Source organism: Microtus ochrogaster, chromosome 18 (assembly GCF_000317375.1).
Source record: "Microtus ochrogaster isolate Prairie Vole_2 chromosome 18, MicOch1.0, whole genome shotgun sequence".
NCBI classification, from domain to species: domain Eukaryota; kingdom Metazoa; phylum Chordata; class Mammalia; order Rodentia; family Cricetidae; genus Microtus; species Microtus ochrogaster.
In genome coordinates, this window is record NC_022020.1 from 23,684,701 (window position 1) to 23,703,908 (window position 19,208).

At 37.9% G+C, this 19,208-nt stretch overlaps 1 protein-coding gene across 1 annotated transcript in view; it reads left to right on the top strand.

Moving 5' to 3' along the window:
- The window catches only part of Ctnna1 (catenin alpha 1), a 124,198-nt gene that overhangs the window by 39,736 nt on the left and 65,254 nt on the right, over positions 1–19,208 (top strand). Inside the window, exons 4-7 of the mRNA XM_005355929.3 lie at positions 5,531–5,697; positions 6,154–6,273; positions 13,191–13,460; positions 15,984–16,187. Of these exons, the coding sequence (XP_005355986.1) occupies positions 5,531–5,697; positions 6,154–6,273; positions 13,191–13,460; positions 15,984–16,187 (761 nt within the window). The remainder of the gene's footprint in view (positions 1–5,530; positions 5,698–6,153; positions 6,274–13,190; positions 13,461–15,983; positions 16,188–19,208) is intronic.

Below are 19,208 nucleotides of genomic sequence, written 5' to 3' on the forward strand. Positions count from 1 at the left end.
AAATTTTATAATTCTGAAAGATGTTTAGAATCCAGTTACTTTTTCCCTATAATATAATTTTATGAGTGTATAATATTTTTCATGGAGTGAGACAATTCAAATAATATACTATTGTACCAGCAGGCTATAGATTTTAATTTTTCCTGTGTATGTGTGTATATGCTACAGTGAACTCCTGGACCAGCCAGTTATTTCCTCCACCGCCTGGGCTCTGTAGATGGACCTAGGCTTGGTGCAAGCACTGTTACTCATTGAGCAGTCTCACTGGCCCAAAGGATTTAAAAAAATATTGTTAATGTTATTCATTTTTTATAGTTTTAGGCAGTTTGATAGACACAATGACGTATATAAATATATGTTTAAGTTTTAAGTAAAAGGCTGAAGGCAGATAATGAGAGGGAATAGGTTTCAGGGCATTAAAATTCTGATGAATTAAACAGAATAAATTGAACAGAGTCCTGAGAAATAAGATAGGTTTCAGAATTTTCTGAATGTCCGTCCATAAAATTGATCTTGAAACAGATAATTTTAACATATTTAAGATGCTTAATATTACTTAGTTGTTTACCTGGGAGCTTCTGTCATTTTAACACAGGGCCCTTTTTTCCTGGTCTGCAAAAAAACATCCAGACGATGTCTTAAATTTTTTTTTCTGTTGGATTTGACAATAACAAAAAGTATGCTCTCATAAAATGTTTCAGAAATGCTTTCCTAAGGTTCGCGTAATAATTGAATTTGTTTTCCTGCAACAGCTGTAAATAGAAAAAAATAACAGTGAGATTGGGTTTGCAGATAAACCACTTTACCTGTGGTTTACCCATATATTAAATATCTGATTTTTGTAAACCCTTTAAAAAAGATTTTTGAAGCCAGGAGCAGTGGAACATCCTTGTAACCTCAGCATTTAGGAGGCTCAGGCAGGAGGAGCATGAATTTGAGGCTAGCTATAGACAGTCAATCTTCTGGCACAGATTAGTCTATTTCAATCTTCCCTGTGGTGCACACATTGTGGTCCCCCTTTTCACTATGTAGCACTGATTCTTTTCTACCTGTTTAAATAGAAAGGAGAACAAATCTCATTAATAAAGACACTTGGGACAGGAGAACTGTAATTTGTAGCCATGTTCCTCTGCTGACAAAAAAAAAGGGGGGGCACTTTTTTCCCCCATCTCCCTCTTACCTTGCCCCTACCTTTTCCTGTGTATCCCCCCCCTTCCTCCTTCCTTTTCCTTTGTACCCCCCTTCCCTTCTTTCCTTCCTAAACTTTGAATATAGAAAAGTTTTGGTCAAGAAGCAAGCTATAAGCATCTTTAAGGGGCCGGAGGGATGGCTCAGTCATTAAAGAATGCTTCCTGCTCTTGTGACTTGAGTTTAGTTCTTAAGGAAGCACCTGTTTCCATGGCTCCAGCTCCAGGGCATTAGACATCCCTTCTTGCCTCCTTGTGCACACACAAATACACATAAATAAAAATAAGATATCATTACCATTGTTTCAGAAAAAATGATAAATTTTGTTTTTCTTGGAGTTTTCTTGGCATAGAGTGTGGGCTATGGGGAGGTGAAACTGTTGTGATAGTTAAGTGAGGGAGATGAGAAATCCCTTGAGGACTAGAGATAATCTCAGCTTGGAAAGGCATTTTTAAATGTGGAGAAGTTGAGGTGGTTGTGTTGGCTCAGCAGATTAAGACACCTGTGTGTTCTGGAATCCATATGGTAAAAGGGGAGAACCAACTTTGACAGGTTGTTTTCTGACCTCATATGTAATGTGGCACCCGCATCTTCCAAATAACCAAGTAAATAAATAGATGTCAGTAAGAAAGCAGTGAAAATGTGGAAAGATTAAGGGTCAGTAAGGTGAGTTTCCCAGACTAGTAAATCGCAGTAGGACCAGGTCCGTTTTTTAGAAGTAACTTTTTGTGCTGTATAGGTTGAGTGAAGGAGGTAGCTGCTGCAACAGTTCCTGCTAGAAGCCAACATCTACTTTATGCTTAAGAAACTTGCAAACATGACTGTTCCATTTTTCTTTTTCTTTGCCATTTAAAACAGGGCTTCATATCACAAGCTGCCTGGAACTTGCTACGTATCCTAGAATGGCATTGAACTTCTGATTCTCATGCCCTGTTTTCTCAGATTGTGGGATTACAGATATGTTGGGAAGGGGCTAGCTCTTTGTGTCAGAAAGTCAAGATCATCCTCAACTACATAGCTAACCTGGGCTACAGAAGACTTTGTCTCAAAACAAAGAAACCAACACACTAAATACTCACTATGAAAGTAAGCAAACAAACAAAAAATTTAGTACAGCATAGTAGATTCTCTTTGTAAGATGTGGGCAGCTCATACCTCTAATCCCAGCACTGTGGAGGTGGAAGAGGCAGGAGGGTTGAGAGTTCAAGACCATTTTCAAGTGTATAAGAGTTTGAGGCTACCTGGCATATATGAGACACACTTTATTTGTTTGTTTATTTATTTTATTTATTTATATTTTGGTTTTTTCGAGACAGGGCTTCTCTGTAGCTTTGGAGCCTGTCCTGGAACTAGCTCTTGTAGACCAGGCTGGCCTCGAACTCACAGAGATCCGCCTGCCTTTGTCTCCCTAGTGCAGGATTAAAGGCGTGTGCCACCGCTGCCCGGCACTTTTTTTTTATTTCTTGAAAAATTTTTGTGTGTGTATGTTTTTGTCTGAATGTATGTCTGTGTACCACTTGTATGCCTGATGTGCTTGAAGGAGGTAGAGGTAATCTGACACGGGTGTTGGAATTTGGACTGTGTTCTCCCTCCCTCCCTCTCCCCCCCTCTCTCCTTTAGTTTTTCGAGACAGGGTTTCTCTGTAGCTTTGGAGCCTGTCCTGGAACTAGCTCTTGTAGACCAGATTGGCCTCAAACTCACAGAGATCTGCCTGCCTCTGCCTTCCAAGTGCTGGGATTAAAGGTGTGCACCATTACTTCCCAGCAAGTAGCCAACTCTCTTAATCACTGAGCCATCTCTCTAGCCTGAGATACCTGCCCTCCCCCCCTTTTTAGGTTTAGGGTTCAAGTTAAAGAAAGAAAAACCTAGCCACTTCCTTTTATAATTATCCATCCAACTTCTTTATCTACAGCTGTCTTTATAAAGTTTGGTTGCTTTCAGGGGATATAGTTAAGGTAATTGAGTCTTCAGGAACGTCTTTATCTGAACCCTGCTCTAATAAAGGGCCATGGGCTTATTTTTGTTTCCTCATTAACTGTTATCTTTGATCCAGAAGAAAATGTTTCGGGGTAACAGATACGGCATCCTGGCAGATGATGTAATAGAAGGTTCTCTATTTTTAAAACTTTTAATCATTTTTGCTTTTTTATGTTTTTGGTTTGTTAAGACAGGGTCTTTCTGTGTAGTTCTTGCTGTCCTTGAACTCACTATGTAAACCAGGCTGGCCTCCAACTTAGAGATTCACCTGTCTCTGCCTCCTGAGTGCTGGGACTGAAGGCGTGTGTCACCACTCTCAGCAACTGCTTTTTTTCCTTCCTTTAATTTTATGTGTTTGGATGTTTTGCCTGCATGTATATCTGTGTGCCATGTATGTGCCTGGTGCCCTCAGAGGCCTGAAGAGAATGTCAGATCCTCTGGAACTAGAGTTGCAAGTGATTATAAGCTGATCCAACTCTAGGCTTGAGGAGGATTCTGACATTGGAACTCAGGTCCTTGTCTCACAAGCACTTTTACTCCCTGAGCTGCCTTGCCAGGTACAGAATTCTCTTAAGTTTAATCTCCTTTATATCTTAGTAAATACCACATGTGTTATTATTGACTAGAAGGTACTGGGAAAAAGAGAGTAAGTTCTCAGTTTTTATTGTTGACCATGTCATCTGGGATAGCCTTTTGTTTATCTGTAGGAAGAGTGCTTTGAACTCAGAAATGCACTGTAAAGACTTAACTGATGTCTGTTATTTACTTATTTTGAGACAGGGTCTCATTATATAACCCTTCATATCCTGGAACTCACTAAGTAGATCAGTCTGGTCTTGAACTCAAAGAAATACAGCTGCCTGATTTTCTAGTGAACCATCACTTGATTTACTTTTGTTTATTTGTTTGTTTATTTTTAAGACACAGGATCTCATGTAACCAGTCCGGGGTGGAACTTGTTATATATTCAAAGCTGACTTTATAGTTCTGTTTCCCTCTCGAATCCTGGGAGAAAATTATTTTTATTGTTTATGTATTGTAGGCAGTGATATATAAAGAGGCTTGCATGTCATGGCATGCGTGAGAAGGTCAGAGTTCAGTTTGCGGGAATTGGCTCTCTCCTTCCATTATGTGGGTTCCAGGGATCAACTGTGGTGGCAAGTACTTTTATCTTGCTGATCTGGCTTAATTATTGACTCATTTTCTGTTTTTAATTTTACAAAAAAAAAGTGCTTATTAAAATCTCATTGGGCCAAGGAGAAGGGTCATTAAAGTGCTTGTACTACAAGTGTGGTGCTTGGAGTTTGGATCATCAGAAACCACGTAAATGTTTGGATGGGTGTGTTGTGCCACTGTAGTCCCAGCACTGGGAAGGCAAGTACAGAGCTCCCCAGTAAGTTGGCTAGCCAGATCAGAGCGCTGAACTCAATGGGTAGACCTTGCCCCCACCCCCACATGTGAAAAAGAAAATAATCTCAATTATCTTACTGTCATGTTTCTTTACAGGGATGGCCTTTAACCAGTCATTTGAACTTGGTTCTGCTAGAGGCTTGTTTGTATATCTACTCATCGTTTTGTGAATTTAGAAGTTGTTTTAATTAATTGTTGGGTTTGTTTATTTCCTGGATTTTGGGGAGATGACTGATAGGGAAACTGGGTGAAACTTTTTAGCCTGCCAGCATTGGACCAGAAAGTCTTCTGCCTCAACCTCAGGAATGCTGGATTATAGTTTTGGGCCACCACACTCCGATGTTCAGTGTGACTTTCATTTTTTTTTTTTTTAATTACTAAAAAGCACCTGTCAGGAGATTAAAGAATTGTTATGGCTGAAAGCTAGAAGATGCCGCAATTGATACAAGTTTATCTAATTTCTTTTAGTTGTTTGCTGTTGTTTGATTTTCTAAAATTTTTAATATTACCACTGTGCCTGACTGTCACTTTTGGGGGGACACGTATATTATCATTGAGTTGAAGGAAGACATATTTTTAAGTCTTTTTGTCATATAGTGTCTAGTCACTTTCTGGGTATTTTGTTTTATCAGTGTTATATGAGGATACTTCACTGTAGTACAAACTGAAGGGAGAAAAACAGAAACAGTACTCTTAAAATGCGTGTATATGTGAAATGAGTGTGCGCTACTTTCCCTTTAAATAAAACAATTAATGGTTTTCTGAGACAGGGCTTCTCTGCGCAACAGCCTTGACTGTCCTAGACTCTACTTTTAGACCAGTCTGGCCTTGAACTCATAGATATCCTCCTTCCTCTCGAGTGCTGAAATAAAAGGCGAGTGTCATCACAATTTTTTAATAAATAAATTATTTGGGTTAATTTCTGCTGGTTTTGTGTTTTCATTTTCCTAAATAGGGGATCTGATGAAGAGTGCCGCTGGGGAGTTTGCAGATGACCCGTGCTCTTCTGTGAAGCGAGGTAACATGGTGCGCGCAGCTCGAGCTTTGCTCTCTGCTGTTACCCGGCTGCTGATTCTGGCTGACATGGCAGATGTCTACAAGTTACTTGTTCAGCTGAAAGTTGTAAGTTTGGGTCTATATCTCTAATTTCCTCTTTGTGTCATAGGGAAGGTGATGCTGTCCATACTTAGTTTAGCATTAAGATTTAATTTGGTTTTGAACCAGTGATGGCTTTATTCAGTTTCTTCTTTATGGCAAGTAGATATAATACTCTACTATAGGTCACTGTTGTCTTGGTTTTACTGAAGAAATTGTAGCAAAGGTGTTCTGACTATCTTTATAATACTCCTTGTATGTTTCTGTGTATTGTTAGCATTCTAGAATTAGAAAACCAAAATATAAACTGGTTCGGGGCTTCCCACCTCCTTCTAAGCACTCGGGTAATATGAGGGTATATCAACAACAATGTGATTGCTTGGATTGTTTTCTGAATAGTTGTTAAAGAAGGCAGAGTCTTAGAATTTATTCATTTTATTTATAGATTTGTCTGGTTTTGCTTTTGGGGGTTGTGTTCTTTAGGTGGAAGATGGTATATTGAAATTGAAGAATGCCGGAAATGAGCAAGACTTAGGGATACAGTACAAGGCTCTGAAACCGGAAGTAGACAAGCTGAATATTATGGCAGCGAAAAGACAACAGGTACAAGCATGATTCGCAGACATTTTGTAATATTATTTACTTACTTAGTCCTTTGTCTGTTGAGACAAGGTCTTACAGCCCTGGCTGACCTGGAACTCACTATGTAAAACAGGCTGGATAGTATTTTATTATATCCAGTGGAGAAGACCTAGTTTGTCTAAATTTTCTAATGGTATCATTACTTTTTCCCATTCATGTAGTTTCAGTAAGAGCTTAAATTAAGAGATATCTTTTCAGCCTGGCTGCAGTGGCGCATGCCTTTAATCTCAGGACTCGAGAGACAGAGGTAGTCTGATCTCTGAGTTTGAGGTAAGCCTGACCTGCAGAGCGAGTTCCAGGACAGCAGGGACACACAGGAAAAACCCTGTCTTGAACTCCTGTCCCCCTCAAATCTTTTTAGTATTGTGCCAACGCAAAGCTATAATTTTCACTCAGATTTTCATAATATGTTTGCTTCACATAGTTCAAGGCTGTTCTTAAACTTTCGATCTTCCTGTCTTATGCTTTCTCCCCAATATCTGAGTACTGGGATTAAAGGCATCTACCAGGATATTTGGCTAAATTGTATTAAGCTAAACATAGTATCAGTCAAGAACTTGTGTCTAATTGTAGAAGCTTAGTAGAAAGTAATTTTGCTTTAGTTTTAATTTTTCTGTGCCCTGAGTTCATTAGGAGTTCCTCATACTTTAGCAATTCTCAATCTGTATGCCTCAAACCATTTGGCAAACCTCTAGCTCCAGAAATATTCACATTACAGTTTAGTAGCAAAATTACAATTTTAAGTAGCAATGAAAGTAATTTTATGGTTGGGGTCATCACATATGAGGATCTCTATTAAAAGGTGACAGCGTTAGGAAGGTTGAGGACCACATGATACATGATATCATTGTATTAAAGAGAAATATCAGTAAGTGTTAAATGTTCTTGAAATAAGATACCAAAAAAACTTAGTTTCTCTGTGTCTGATTTCTACCCTTGTTTGCCCTCTGCCTGCCTTAGGAATATGACCTGTCTGGATGTACCCATGAGCTCACTTTTCTTTAGGTTCCTGTTGAGGCTTGGCCAGTGAAAACATGATAGAAAATCTGAAGAGAAAGGAGAATGAAGCTGTGCTTTGTATAGGCTCTTCCCTGCTGCTGGTCTTCGGTCACTAAAAGGCACTCTCTGTAGACCTTGTTTCTAAGTTTTGGTTACTGCCGGCTCTTGTTCCTTCAGGCCTGGTGTTTCAGTGGCCTTATGTTTTACCCTTCATTTATATCTTTTTTTGTAACAGTCATTATTTTAATTCTTCATTATATTGCCTTTTTTTTCCTGTTGAGATTTTGAGTGATACAAGCTTCCCAATTTCTTGGGTTTCACCTTTTCACAGATTATACTTAATTTACCCTTATCTCATCCTGGGATGGAACCTAGGGTCTTGACAAGTGTTTTACGCTCAGCTACATCCCTAAATGTAGTTTGCTTAATTCTTTTTACCTTTAGATTTTTTTATTTAGCTCATGGTTCTGAAAGTTTGGGATGTCCAAGAGCAATGTGCCATTACCAGCAATTGAGAAGACCCTTCTTACTACATTGAGCCCACAGAGAGCTTCCTTTGTCAAGAATGCTCGGGTCTCTTCCTTGCCTTACAAAGTCACTAATGTCACCATTGGGGTTATACTTTTCATGAAGTGTTTAATTTCTGTTTGCTTCCCAAAGGCCCCACCTTCAAATATTAATGTGATTTTTGGCATTGTTTCCAAGATATAAATGTGGGGGTTGGGTACATTAATACCATAGCCAAAGTAAAGGTGATGGCAGAGGTAAGGGGTACACCTGTGAAGTTTTGTAGAGTATGACCTGTGCCTCATTGTTAGCTATGGTTCCTCAACATACAGAGTATTTTGATGTTCAACTGTCATCTATTCTTATACAAAAAGATTTTTGAGATATTTATAAGAAATCAGTGCCTCGGGGCTGGAGAGATGGCTCAGTGGTTAAGAGCATTGCCTGCTCTTCCAAAGGTCCTGAGTTCAATTCCCAGCAACCACATGGTGGCTCACAACCATCTGTAAAGAGGTCTGGCATCCTCTTCTGGCCTTCAGGCATACAGACAGAATATTGTATACATAATAAATAAATAAATATTTAAAAAAAATAAAAGGGAAAATCTGTTCTTGACTTGCCTGTAACCTACAAAAAAAAAAAAGAAATCAGTGCCTCTTATTCCTTAGCTAATCTGCATACTCTGACTTGCATGATTGTTTTCTGAAACACTCCACAACTGTTTGGCAACGGTACTGTTGGTGTTTTATTTGTTTAAATCTGTACTGGTTGGGTTTTTACCAGGTACCAGGTATAGTCATTTTTATGCATAAACATCTGATCAAGTGTGTCTAGGCTACAGTTCTATATTGTTTAGAGGGAAACAAGAAGAAACTTACACTTGAATTTCCAGTTCTTTTAGTAGAGTCATGTTAGATTACTTAGAGTTTAGCTTTTATTTCTTATTTACAGTGCATGGGATGAATAAGTCAGTAGTTTTTATAAAGTAGTTTTTCCTCTGTATGTCTTCTGTTTGTCCTTAGTTTGCTTGAACTATAACCAGATTGGTGAAGTTGAGAAATCATGACACAATCTAAAACACAGAATTCTTTTATAAATTAACTTGTCATGCTGCTTTATAGCTTACTTTTCACCAAAATTTGAATTACTAATCAGCACTGTATAGCTTGAGGAATACTTGTGATTGATTTATTCATATTGCAGTACTAATTAATACCCACATTCGTGCCCATTTTACTATCTTATAACAAAAACCTGTACAAGGTAAAAATGACTCTAAAGAGGGAAAGTAGAACTTCAGCAACTAGGATAGATGAGATTTGGTTGTTAGTCCCTTCATTGTTTAAAATTTATCCCTAATGCTTGGCAAATGGCAAATGAAAAGTTTGTTCAGAAAATGCTCACATAGAAAAATTCCAGTTATTTAAGTATCATCACTAGTCAGTACTTGTTACACTTTATTCTTGAATGATCACTAACTCTCTAAAGTCACAGGACTTTGTTTTTAAACAGCCTAATATAGTCTTTGGAAAAGTGGAAGTTTCTTGCCCTAGGCTTGTCAGTGACTTAGGGAGGTCGGGTGTTGGTACCTTATTCTGGTGCCTGTAAAGTTTAGGTAGTCATGGGCATCTGTGACAGCCTTTGTAAGAGACTGAGCTTTTAAGCACATAGGAATGCTCAGGATGATTATACATATAAATGTTTAAAGCGAACAGTGGCCCTAGGAGGCTTGAGGTTTTTGATGTTGTGGTGAGAGTAAAACATTCAGAAAACGCCCACAGGATGTGCATGCCACATGTTTAAGGCATAACTTGAGTCCTTTTTTTTTTTTAAACTCCTAAACTGGTTGGCCTAGTAGCTCAGGTTTCTTATTAACTCTTATGACTTATATTAGCCCATAATTCTTGTCTATGTTAGCTACGTGGCTTGGTACATTTTTCGGCGAGGCAGTCACATCTTGTTTGCTCTGTGTCTCGGTCACTACTGCAGACTGAAACTTCCCTCTTTCATAATTCTTGTTGCCCCGCCTCTACTTCCTGCCTGGCTACTGGCCAATCAGCGTTTATTGAAAATAATACAAGTGACAGGATAAAAGACATTGTCCCACAGCACCCCACCCCCTTTATTTAAACAAGAACTCTGGATCTAATATCCATTGTTTAGCTTTTCTCCTGATCATTATTCATAACAACTTGTAACCAACATTCTAAACAAAGGGAAATATCCATAGTTCATTTTTTGGGAATGTGGGCATGGTTTTCCAGGCTACTTATTGCTGATTGGGGGCGCTGATAATCTTATGAGGACCTAAAGAAAATTTTGAATTATGGTCAGCTTCTGAATGGAATATTCTGTGAGGCTTGATTATCTCAGCCAGCAGTCTTGAAACTGTTCTGGATGTAGAACTCAGACATATGGGCCATCCGCTCCTATTGGAGATTTCTCAGGGAGGTCTTCCTTGATCAAATCTGATTTTTCCTAATCCAGAATGAATCCATAACCTCTCATTTCCTGTGGAAACAAAAGCAAAACCTCTTCTCCAAAGGAACATATCTTTTGACTTAATTTTCAAAACATAAATTTTGAAGTCAAGGCATTTTCAAAATACATAGGTTAGATTAATCCAGCAGTATTTATAATCAAATGTCTTTTAGCAGCTTTTGCTCTTTCCTCAGCCATCAAACAATTTAAAGACAACACAACAACATACAGTATCCAGACTCTCTGTGTATTTTTCATCTTTACGTGGCTTTATTTTAAACTCTATTTCTTTTATTTTTAATTTTTGGCTTTTGAGACAGGGTTTCTCTTTGTATCTTTGTCCTGGAACTAACTCTGTAGACCAGGCTATCATTGAACTCACAGAGATCTGCCTGCCTCTGCCTTCCAAGTGTTGGGATTAAAGGTATGTGCCATCAAACCTAACTACTCCCTTTTTTCTTTTTTCTTTTAAGGACTTTATCCCCCCCCCCCAAGCCTACATATATTTTTAAACACACTAAATTGTTCAGTGGCTTTTTCGTCTTTGAATCTATCTTTACTGTATATCTCTTTTTTTTTTTCTGACCACATGAGTCTTTACTTTGTTAAGCATTATTGCTAGGATTAAAGCTGTGGCTTTGATGGCTGGATCCAGCCCATTCCTTAGCTTTTTGAGATTCTAGCCTCATGGCTTAGGTACTAGCCAGAGCCATGTTTATTGCCACAACTCTATGGCATTTCAAGGTCCCTGCCACCAAAAAGCATGTGGTTAGCTTTTCATTAACACCATTTAAGTGTTTCGTGGCAGGACCTCTTAAAAGAGCTGCAAGGTTTTGCAGCTAAAGCTGAGTCAGGAAGCCTTTCTTAAATGAGAGCGCTTGCCTCTAGCAAGCAGACCCCACCCAAGAAAGTGCTGTTATCAATAAGCCGTGCTTAACTCTATTCTGTCTAGAATTATTTCCCAAAGTCTGTCAGGTTTTCTGTGGATGCAGTCGTCCACACGTTGGGCACCATTTGTTGACCGAGGTTTCTGTCCCGCCCAATCCTGCAGTCATTCAGGCCCAAAGAAACACATAGAGGTCTACATTAATCATAAACTGGTTGGCTCAGGCTTCTTATTAACTCTTATATTAGCCCATAATTCTTGTCTGTGTTAGTCATGTGGCTTGGTACGTTTTTCGGCGAGGCAGTCACATCTTGCTTGTTGTGTCTGGATCACGACTGCATAACTTGAGTCTTGAAATGATTCACAGTCTAAATCCACAGGATTCTGTTTCTGAGTATTCAGCCTAATGTGCTAAGCTACAGGGCATTCGGCATCCTGTGAGCTATTACTCAAAAATTCAAGTTCCAAATGTGAAAAGAATTCTAGGTCGAAAAGTAAACTGCACTGTGTAAGGTTTGAATGAAGATGTAAACCCCCAAATATATGTGGAGTTGAAGTTTCAGAAGAAAGGAACCACTTAGTAGTGTCTCTAATGTTTAAGAAGTTGTCTGGAAAAGAGAGCCATTAAATAGCTAAGTGAGACTTCTGAGAATTTGACTTTTCTACATTATTTAAATTTTCTCTTCCTGTTCATTAATAAAAACCCAGAGACAGATATATTGGGGTCCAACCTGAAGGTCAGAAAAGCAAACAGCCAGCCACTGGCTCTTACCTATACCTCAGTCCAAAATGGCGATCCTACCTCCAGGAATCCTCAGAATGAGACTGTGTCTGAGAGATGTCTTTTCCTGTTTTATATTCCTCTCTAGGGCTGGGATTAAAGGTGTGCACTACTACTGCCTGATTTCTGTAGCAAACTAGCATGGCTATTGGGATTTAACCAATGGGGCTTTTTTACTACTGATCTTCAGGCAATCTTTAATATTTATTAAAATACAAATGAAATATCACTACAATTCATACATGTAATACTAATCTTAAAATCATTAAAAAAATTAGTGATGTTAATGCTGAAAATTTATATTCATACGTAAAATACTGTTGGAGCAGATTTAGAGTTTAGGGTTATTCCTCCTCTGTATAGTGATCCACATTTACCAAAGATTCCTGTGTTTTTTTTACGTTTCAGTAATGGCTGGGTGCCAGCCGTGCTTCCTTCCCATCTTGTGTGTCCTTATTACCTAGCATACCCATCCCACTTAGTGTTCTAGACGTCATTAGTTGGCATACTGCCAGCAGCCTGGTGTCCTTGTACTTATGGGGTAGAAGAAATGGAAAAGGACATGTTTGCTTAAGATCACATTTATAGAATATTATAAGCATGAATTGAAATCATGGAATATGAGCCTTCACTTTATGACTTAATGGCTAGTGACCTGATTGATTTTTCTTTGTGAAGAGAGTATTGTTTTGTATTCTGAATTGTTCCTCTGGGTAGGAAAAAAAGGGAGGAGGTGTTGTATACTTAAGGGACTTAATTGCTGGTCATATCTGTACCTAGTTGATTTGCAAAGTTCATACACAAAGGATGTTGTGTTTCATTTTTCACAAAATTCTTGTAATAAACTTAGGTAACTTAAAATTTCATACTATTTCCTTTAAATTTGTCTGTATGTACTTGTATATCTATTTTAGTTATATGGACCTGATCAAGATGTTTTCTGTTGTGACTTCTATTTCATGCTTTATTTAGTACTTTTTTTGGTTTAGGTACTTTATTCCATTTTATTCCTCAAAGTGCTAAAAGAGCTATAATACTGTTCCTGTTTTTCATAAGAAAAAATTAAACACAGAGTTTACACACAAATGACCACATCACATGGCCTGAGACTTGTGATGTCAGAGCTCCGTCTTAACTTAATTTTGGACTAGGTTAACACAGATATGTCTTGATATGAATAGAACCCTTATAAAAACCCACCAATTTCTTATTTTATTATTTTAGGAACTGAAAGATGTGGGCCATCGTGATCAGATGGCTGCAGCTAGAGGAATCCTGCAGAAAAATGTTCCAATCCTTTATACTGCATCGCAGGCATGCCTACAGCACCCTGATGTTGCAGCCTATAAAGCCAACCGGGACTTAATATACAAGCAGCTACAGCAAGCTGTCACAGGCATTTCTAATGCAGCCCAGGCTACTGCATCGGATGATGCCTCCCAGCACCAGGGTGGCGGCGGTGGAGAGCTGGCGTATGCTCTCAACAACTTTGATGTAAGTTATATTTGGAAGTAAACTTGGGGCTCTTCACCATTTGCCAAAAGATAACTGGTTCCTGGGGAAATATGATCAAGGCTTGTGATGAAACCTCATCTTCCAATTAAATTTGTAATCTAAGTAGAAGAAATTATTATGAACCATAAGTTTGCTTTATTGTAACTTGGCTAAAAGCATTTTTCTTCTCTCTCTCTCTCTCTCTCTCTCTCTCTCTCTCTCTCTCTCTCTCTCTCTCTCTCTCTTAATGTGGCTAAACTTCTGCATTCTTTTATGCAACTTATGTTTCCTGTGTGGTCGTGCTTTTTCCTTTTAATATGGTCCTTATTGAGACTCTGAGTCTGGTTCATTCCAACCAGGATTTTGACCATCTGGCAAACGGACCTGTGATAGATACAGAAGCAAACAGAGTGTGTGTAGGCTTTGTCTCTGGGGGACTCATGGTCTAGTGAGAGAGGTAGATAAATTACACTGCAGTCATCTTAATCTTACCTGACTGTATGGAAAGATTTCTGTACTCTGATTTGCTTTGACTCATGAACACAAAAATTTAAACACATTGAAACAGATTTGAAATTAAATTTTTATAATAATGCTTTTATAGATGATGCCCTATATCTCCTATGTATATGATGTGTATCTCCAATTATCTTTGGTCCTCACGTTAATGTATTGTGCTTTGTTTTTAATTTTAACCCGAAGTAAGTCATGGCCTCCAGTAGATGGCTGTAGACTGAGATTTGTTTTGAAACTAGGTCAGGCTGTGTAGCCCAGACAGATCTCCATCCTACCATCATGCCTCAGCCTTCCCTCTTACCACCATGACTAGCTTTGTTTTAAACCAATTGTTGGAAAAAAAAACAGGTATAGGTCACAATCATCTTTCATAATGGAAATGTTTTGAAGTATAGCATCAGTGTGATGAAATATATTTTGTTTTCAACAGTTTTTTTTTAATTTACGCATTTTGACTTCCCCGTATTGAACATGGATAATTGTTTTTTTGCTTATATGCACTGACTCAGAACTTTTCATAAAGCATGAGAAGAGGAAGGTAGTGTTATGCCTAAAGACAATGGTATTTGCATTGAGTTTTTACCAAAAAAATTTTTTTTTATGTTGCAGAAAATTAAATTCAAGGTCTCATCCATTCATGCTAGGCAAAATACCACTGAACCTAGCTTCTAATTCTCTCACAGAATTAAACATGGAATGACCTTTACAATTGTTGCTATGTCTTATAACATACTCTTACCATTGTTTTCTTCTGCTTCAAACTTGGTAACATAAGTATTTGTCTTTTCAAGGTACTAAGGACCATGTTTGCTCTAAATTGAATAGTAGATTAGACATTTGTCTTTTAGGGTCACAGTTTCTTCATTTGTCAGATGAGGGGGCTGTACTAGATAATCTTTACATCATAGTTCTGTGACAGTGTTCAAGTCTGTGACCATTTCTTCTTCATTTCTGTGGTCCAGAAGGTATCAAGTCCTCCCTCCCCCAGGACTTGACAGTGTTGGAGGTTAAATGCAGGGTCTTACACATGGTCAGGCTAGTGCTCTACTAATGAGTTACATTTCCAGCCTCGTATTCAACCTTGATCAGAGAAATCCTGTAATCACCACGTCTAGCAAGAAAACCGTCCAGCTAACATGTAGCCTAATGATTAACTGGAGGTGCTGCATGATCACTTTCAAAACCCAAGGTTCTTTGGAAGGAAAGAGAAATGTTTTCTCTTTGAAAAATACCAAGCTTTTGGCAGGAAAAGGAATTGACATTTAAGTTGAAATTATTAATGACATAATTCTATGAAGAAAACAAAATTAAAACCAAAATATTTGAGTAGACATTTATTGGTGCAAAGGGCAGTTGTGTTTAATAGACACGTGAGTAGTTGACTATCAGTTCATTATAAATGCATTTCTTGAGGAACAAAAGCCAGTACTTTGTTTAAATCTGTCTTATAACAGTTACAGATTGCACATAAAGAGATTTCTTATTTTCCTTATAATTATCATTTGATAATTTTAATAACCAGTACTATGCAGGCTGACCTTTAGATGTTTAGGGAAAGTAATGTGAACATGGCATATTGTGTTTGCATTTGTGATAACATATTTTATTCAGACCCTGTTTGGCAAATAGTGCTCTCTTTGAGAACTGATTACTGATACGATTTGGCAACTCACATGGAACGACCTTTGTCTGTTATAAAGAATGCATTTTAGGTATTGGGATTGCATCTTTTTTAAAAAAAAATAATTTATTTCACTTTATTTTATGTGTATTGGTGTGAAGGTATCAAATCCCCTGGAACTAGAGTTACAGACAGTTGTGAGCTGCCATGTGGGTGCTGGGAATTGAACTTGGGTCCTCTGGAAGAACAGCTAGTGCTCTTAACCACTGAGCCAACTCTTTAGCCCTGGAATTACATCTTGATAGTTTTAATCAGTACTTTCCTTGCCTTTTGAATAACTGAGGGAACAGAAATGAGTATTGATATCAGTAACGCTTTCTCTTTAGAAACAAATCATTGTGGATCCCTTGAGCTTCAGTGAGGAACGCTTTAGACCTTCACTGGAGGAGCGCCTGGAAAGCATTATTAGTGGAGCTGCCCTGATGGCTGACTCCTCCTGCACGCGTGATGACCGTCGTGAGCGCATCGTGGCAGAATGTAATGCTGTCCGCCAGGCTCTACAGGACCTGCTTTCAGAGTACATGGGCAATGTGAGTGTCAGAATTTCTCTTTGAACTAAGATGTCTGTTGGTGACCCCCTAAAAAAAGACTCCCCCCGCCTCTCTATTTATTCATTCACTCACTCACCTATTATTTGTTTGTTTGTTTATTTATTTAGTGTGGTGTTTTACCTACATGTGGGGCTAGAAAGATGACTCAGTCTTTAAAGTCTTGTGCAAGGGTGTTGACTTGAATTCAGGTCCTTAGCACCTATTTAAAAAGTAGGATGGTGGTGCTTGCCTATAATCTCAGAACTGGGAGGCAGAGACAGGTGGATATCTAGGTCTTCTTAATCAATCAATCTAACCAAATCCTGTGAGCTCCCAACTCAGTAAGAAACCTGTTAAAAAGATAATAATGGAGAGCAACTGAGGAAGACACCAGAGGCTTCCACACACATGGACACATATGTGCACCTATATAAGAGAAAATGCACATCAGAAAGAAAACAATATTATAAAATTTGATATTTGACTTTTTTAACTATAGAAAATACCATAACTGTTGGTTTTTTTATCTTTATGTGCCTTTCCTTCCTCTTAAGCTTCTGCCACTCCAATTATTTAGTTCTAGCTTAAAATTACTATAATTTAGATTGTATACCCAGTATTTTGCTGTTCTAAGGAAGGAATAAATAAATAAAAGTATCTTAAAGGATCTCCTGTGCCCCTACTAGACTGACTGCCCCTTGATGACACTACTTTTTTTTTTTTTTTTCCACAATTGGATGACACTACTTTGCTTTGTGTAAATAATAGTGGATGTGAATCTTTGACTGTGGTGTGCTGAGTATGAATGACCTCATCCTTGAGCACTTGGTATAGTGAAGATATTGTTTCTGTGTACAATAGTGAACTGTTTCATTAACTATTAATACATTTTTCAAAGTAACGTGTTTTAAAGGGAGAAGTGATGAAACAAATTAGTTATTCCTAGTGATTTTATATTTTGTTTTACTTATTTATCACTTTTACAAATAAAGATATTGGTTGATAATCTTTTCTCATATGTTCTTTGCTACACATGTTGTTTTGTTCACTTACATGCCTTTATCAATGAAAGGGTAATGGTGAGCCATGATGCTGTTCCCAGGGTGAAGATGAATGCTTTTCTGTTTTTACCTAATTTAACCATATGTGAAGTTAGTGAAGCATATTATTTTAAGTTGTTGTCACACTTTGATTGTAGGCAATCTACCTAAGAAAAATGAGATTAGAAGTTGAGTTAAATAGATAGTAGTGAGAGTCTCAGTGGATATATGGGATTCATTAAAAAATGCTTGTCTGTGGATTGAATATAAAATCTTGAAAAAGTATATAGGTTGAAGGGTGACTGATAATGTAGGAATCATGAGCCAGAGCGTGTGTGTGGATCATCTATTTTGTACAGCACTGAAAGTCATATGGAAGTGTTCAGTGCAGTTGTGATCAGAAAACTACTTTGAGTATATTCCAGTAGGCATATGATAATCATACAGAACTTTGTAAATAGTCTGCAAAATAGCCCTTGAAATTATGAGGTTGCTCAGACTCTACCCAGTCACCCTGGTCATGAGTAATCTGATTTCTTCTTTGGCTGCCATACAACTAATATTACTTTCTCTTTATGTTATGGATATAGGAAAATGTATAAACATTCATACAGAAAATATGTACTAAGACTACAGTGTTGCACTCTTTGGTGGGCACTAAGATAATAATTGATGTTTAGGCTAAAATTTAAATATTATTGTGGGGGTCATGAAAGAACTTTTCTTGATTCAGATTGGGAAATTATCTTTGGGTATTTCTTTTCATCATCAGTTCATGGAACATTAAAAGGCTCAGTCTTGTCAAGATTTAATAAAAGCCAGGAGTGATAGCCTACACACTTTACAGGCATTTGAGTCTCTGTGAGTTCCAGGCTAGCCAGTAAAACATAGTGAGACTTTATCCTAAAATTAATGGAGTTAGAGTTGAAAAGAGGGCCCAGTAGTTAAGAGTGTTTCCTACTCTTCCAGGGACCCAAGTTCATTTTCCAACACTTTATTGGGCAGCTCACAACTACCTGATAAGACTGTCACTAATGGAACAGTAAAAAAATTTATGGTAATTGGGGCCTGGAGAAATGACTTATTGGTTAAGAACATGGGCTGCTCTTGTTAAGGACCTAAGTTTGATCCCCAGCACCCAGATTGTGACTAATAACCATCTGTAATTCCAGTTTCAGATGGTATTGACACCCTTGTCTGGCCTCTGAGGACACCTGGCTACACATGGCAGGTGTATATATCCATCCATCTATATACACAAAAATAGTAAAAGAAAGAAAATGCTAAGTGCTTAATTAACATTAGCGCTCTCACAAGAGAGGTTGAGAATTGTGCCACCCATCCATTATACAGTTAAGAGCACTTTATGCTCTTGCAAAGAACTCAGGAGTTGCCCCCCCCCTTTTTTTTTTTTTACTTTAAGCTTGCTTGATTTTCTCCATTTTTCTATTTGGCTTGCTGGGTGAGACTAAGCCAAGCCTATATCTTTATTGTTACTGAAGTTTCCACGTTTCCCTCCATCTCCTGCTGAAGGCCATTTTGAACTGTACCATTATTTATTATCTCCTCAGTGTTCGCAGTTTTTCACTTAATTGTATGTTTCCTTGAATCGTTATTTAATTGCATTTCCTTTATTAATATAATTTCTGAAAGTAGGTTTTAAACTTTTGGAAGACTAAACTATTGAAAAAGCCTCTTATGGTCTGTATACTGCTAGAAGAAGTACTCAGTAAAAGTACACTTAATGAATTCATGCTGGCATGGGAGAATGAGGAAAATGAACGGTTTTGGATATTCATGTTGCTAAGAATATGCATGTGTGGGGGAAAAAAACCCAAAAACTCAATCTTGCTCTTACAGACTTTGTATTTTGTGTGTGTGTGTGAGAGAGTGTGTGTGTGTGTGTGTGTGTGTGAGAGAGAGAGAGAGAGAGAGAGAGAGAGAGAGAAAAGTTAAAAGGAAGAGATTTAAGTTTTAGCTT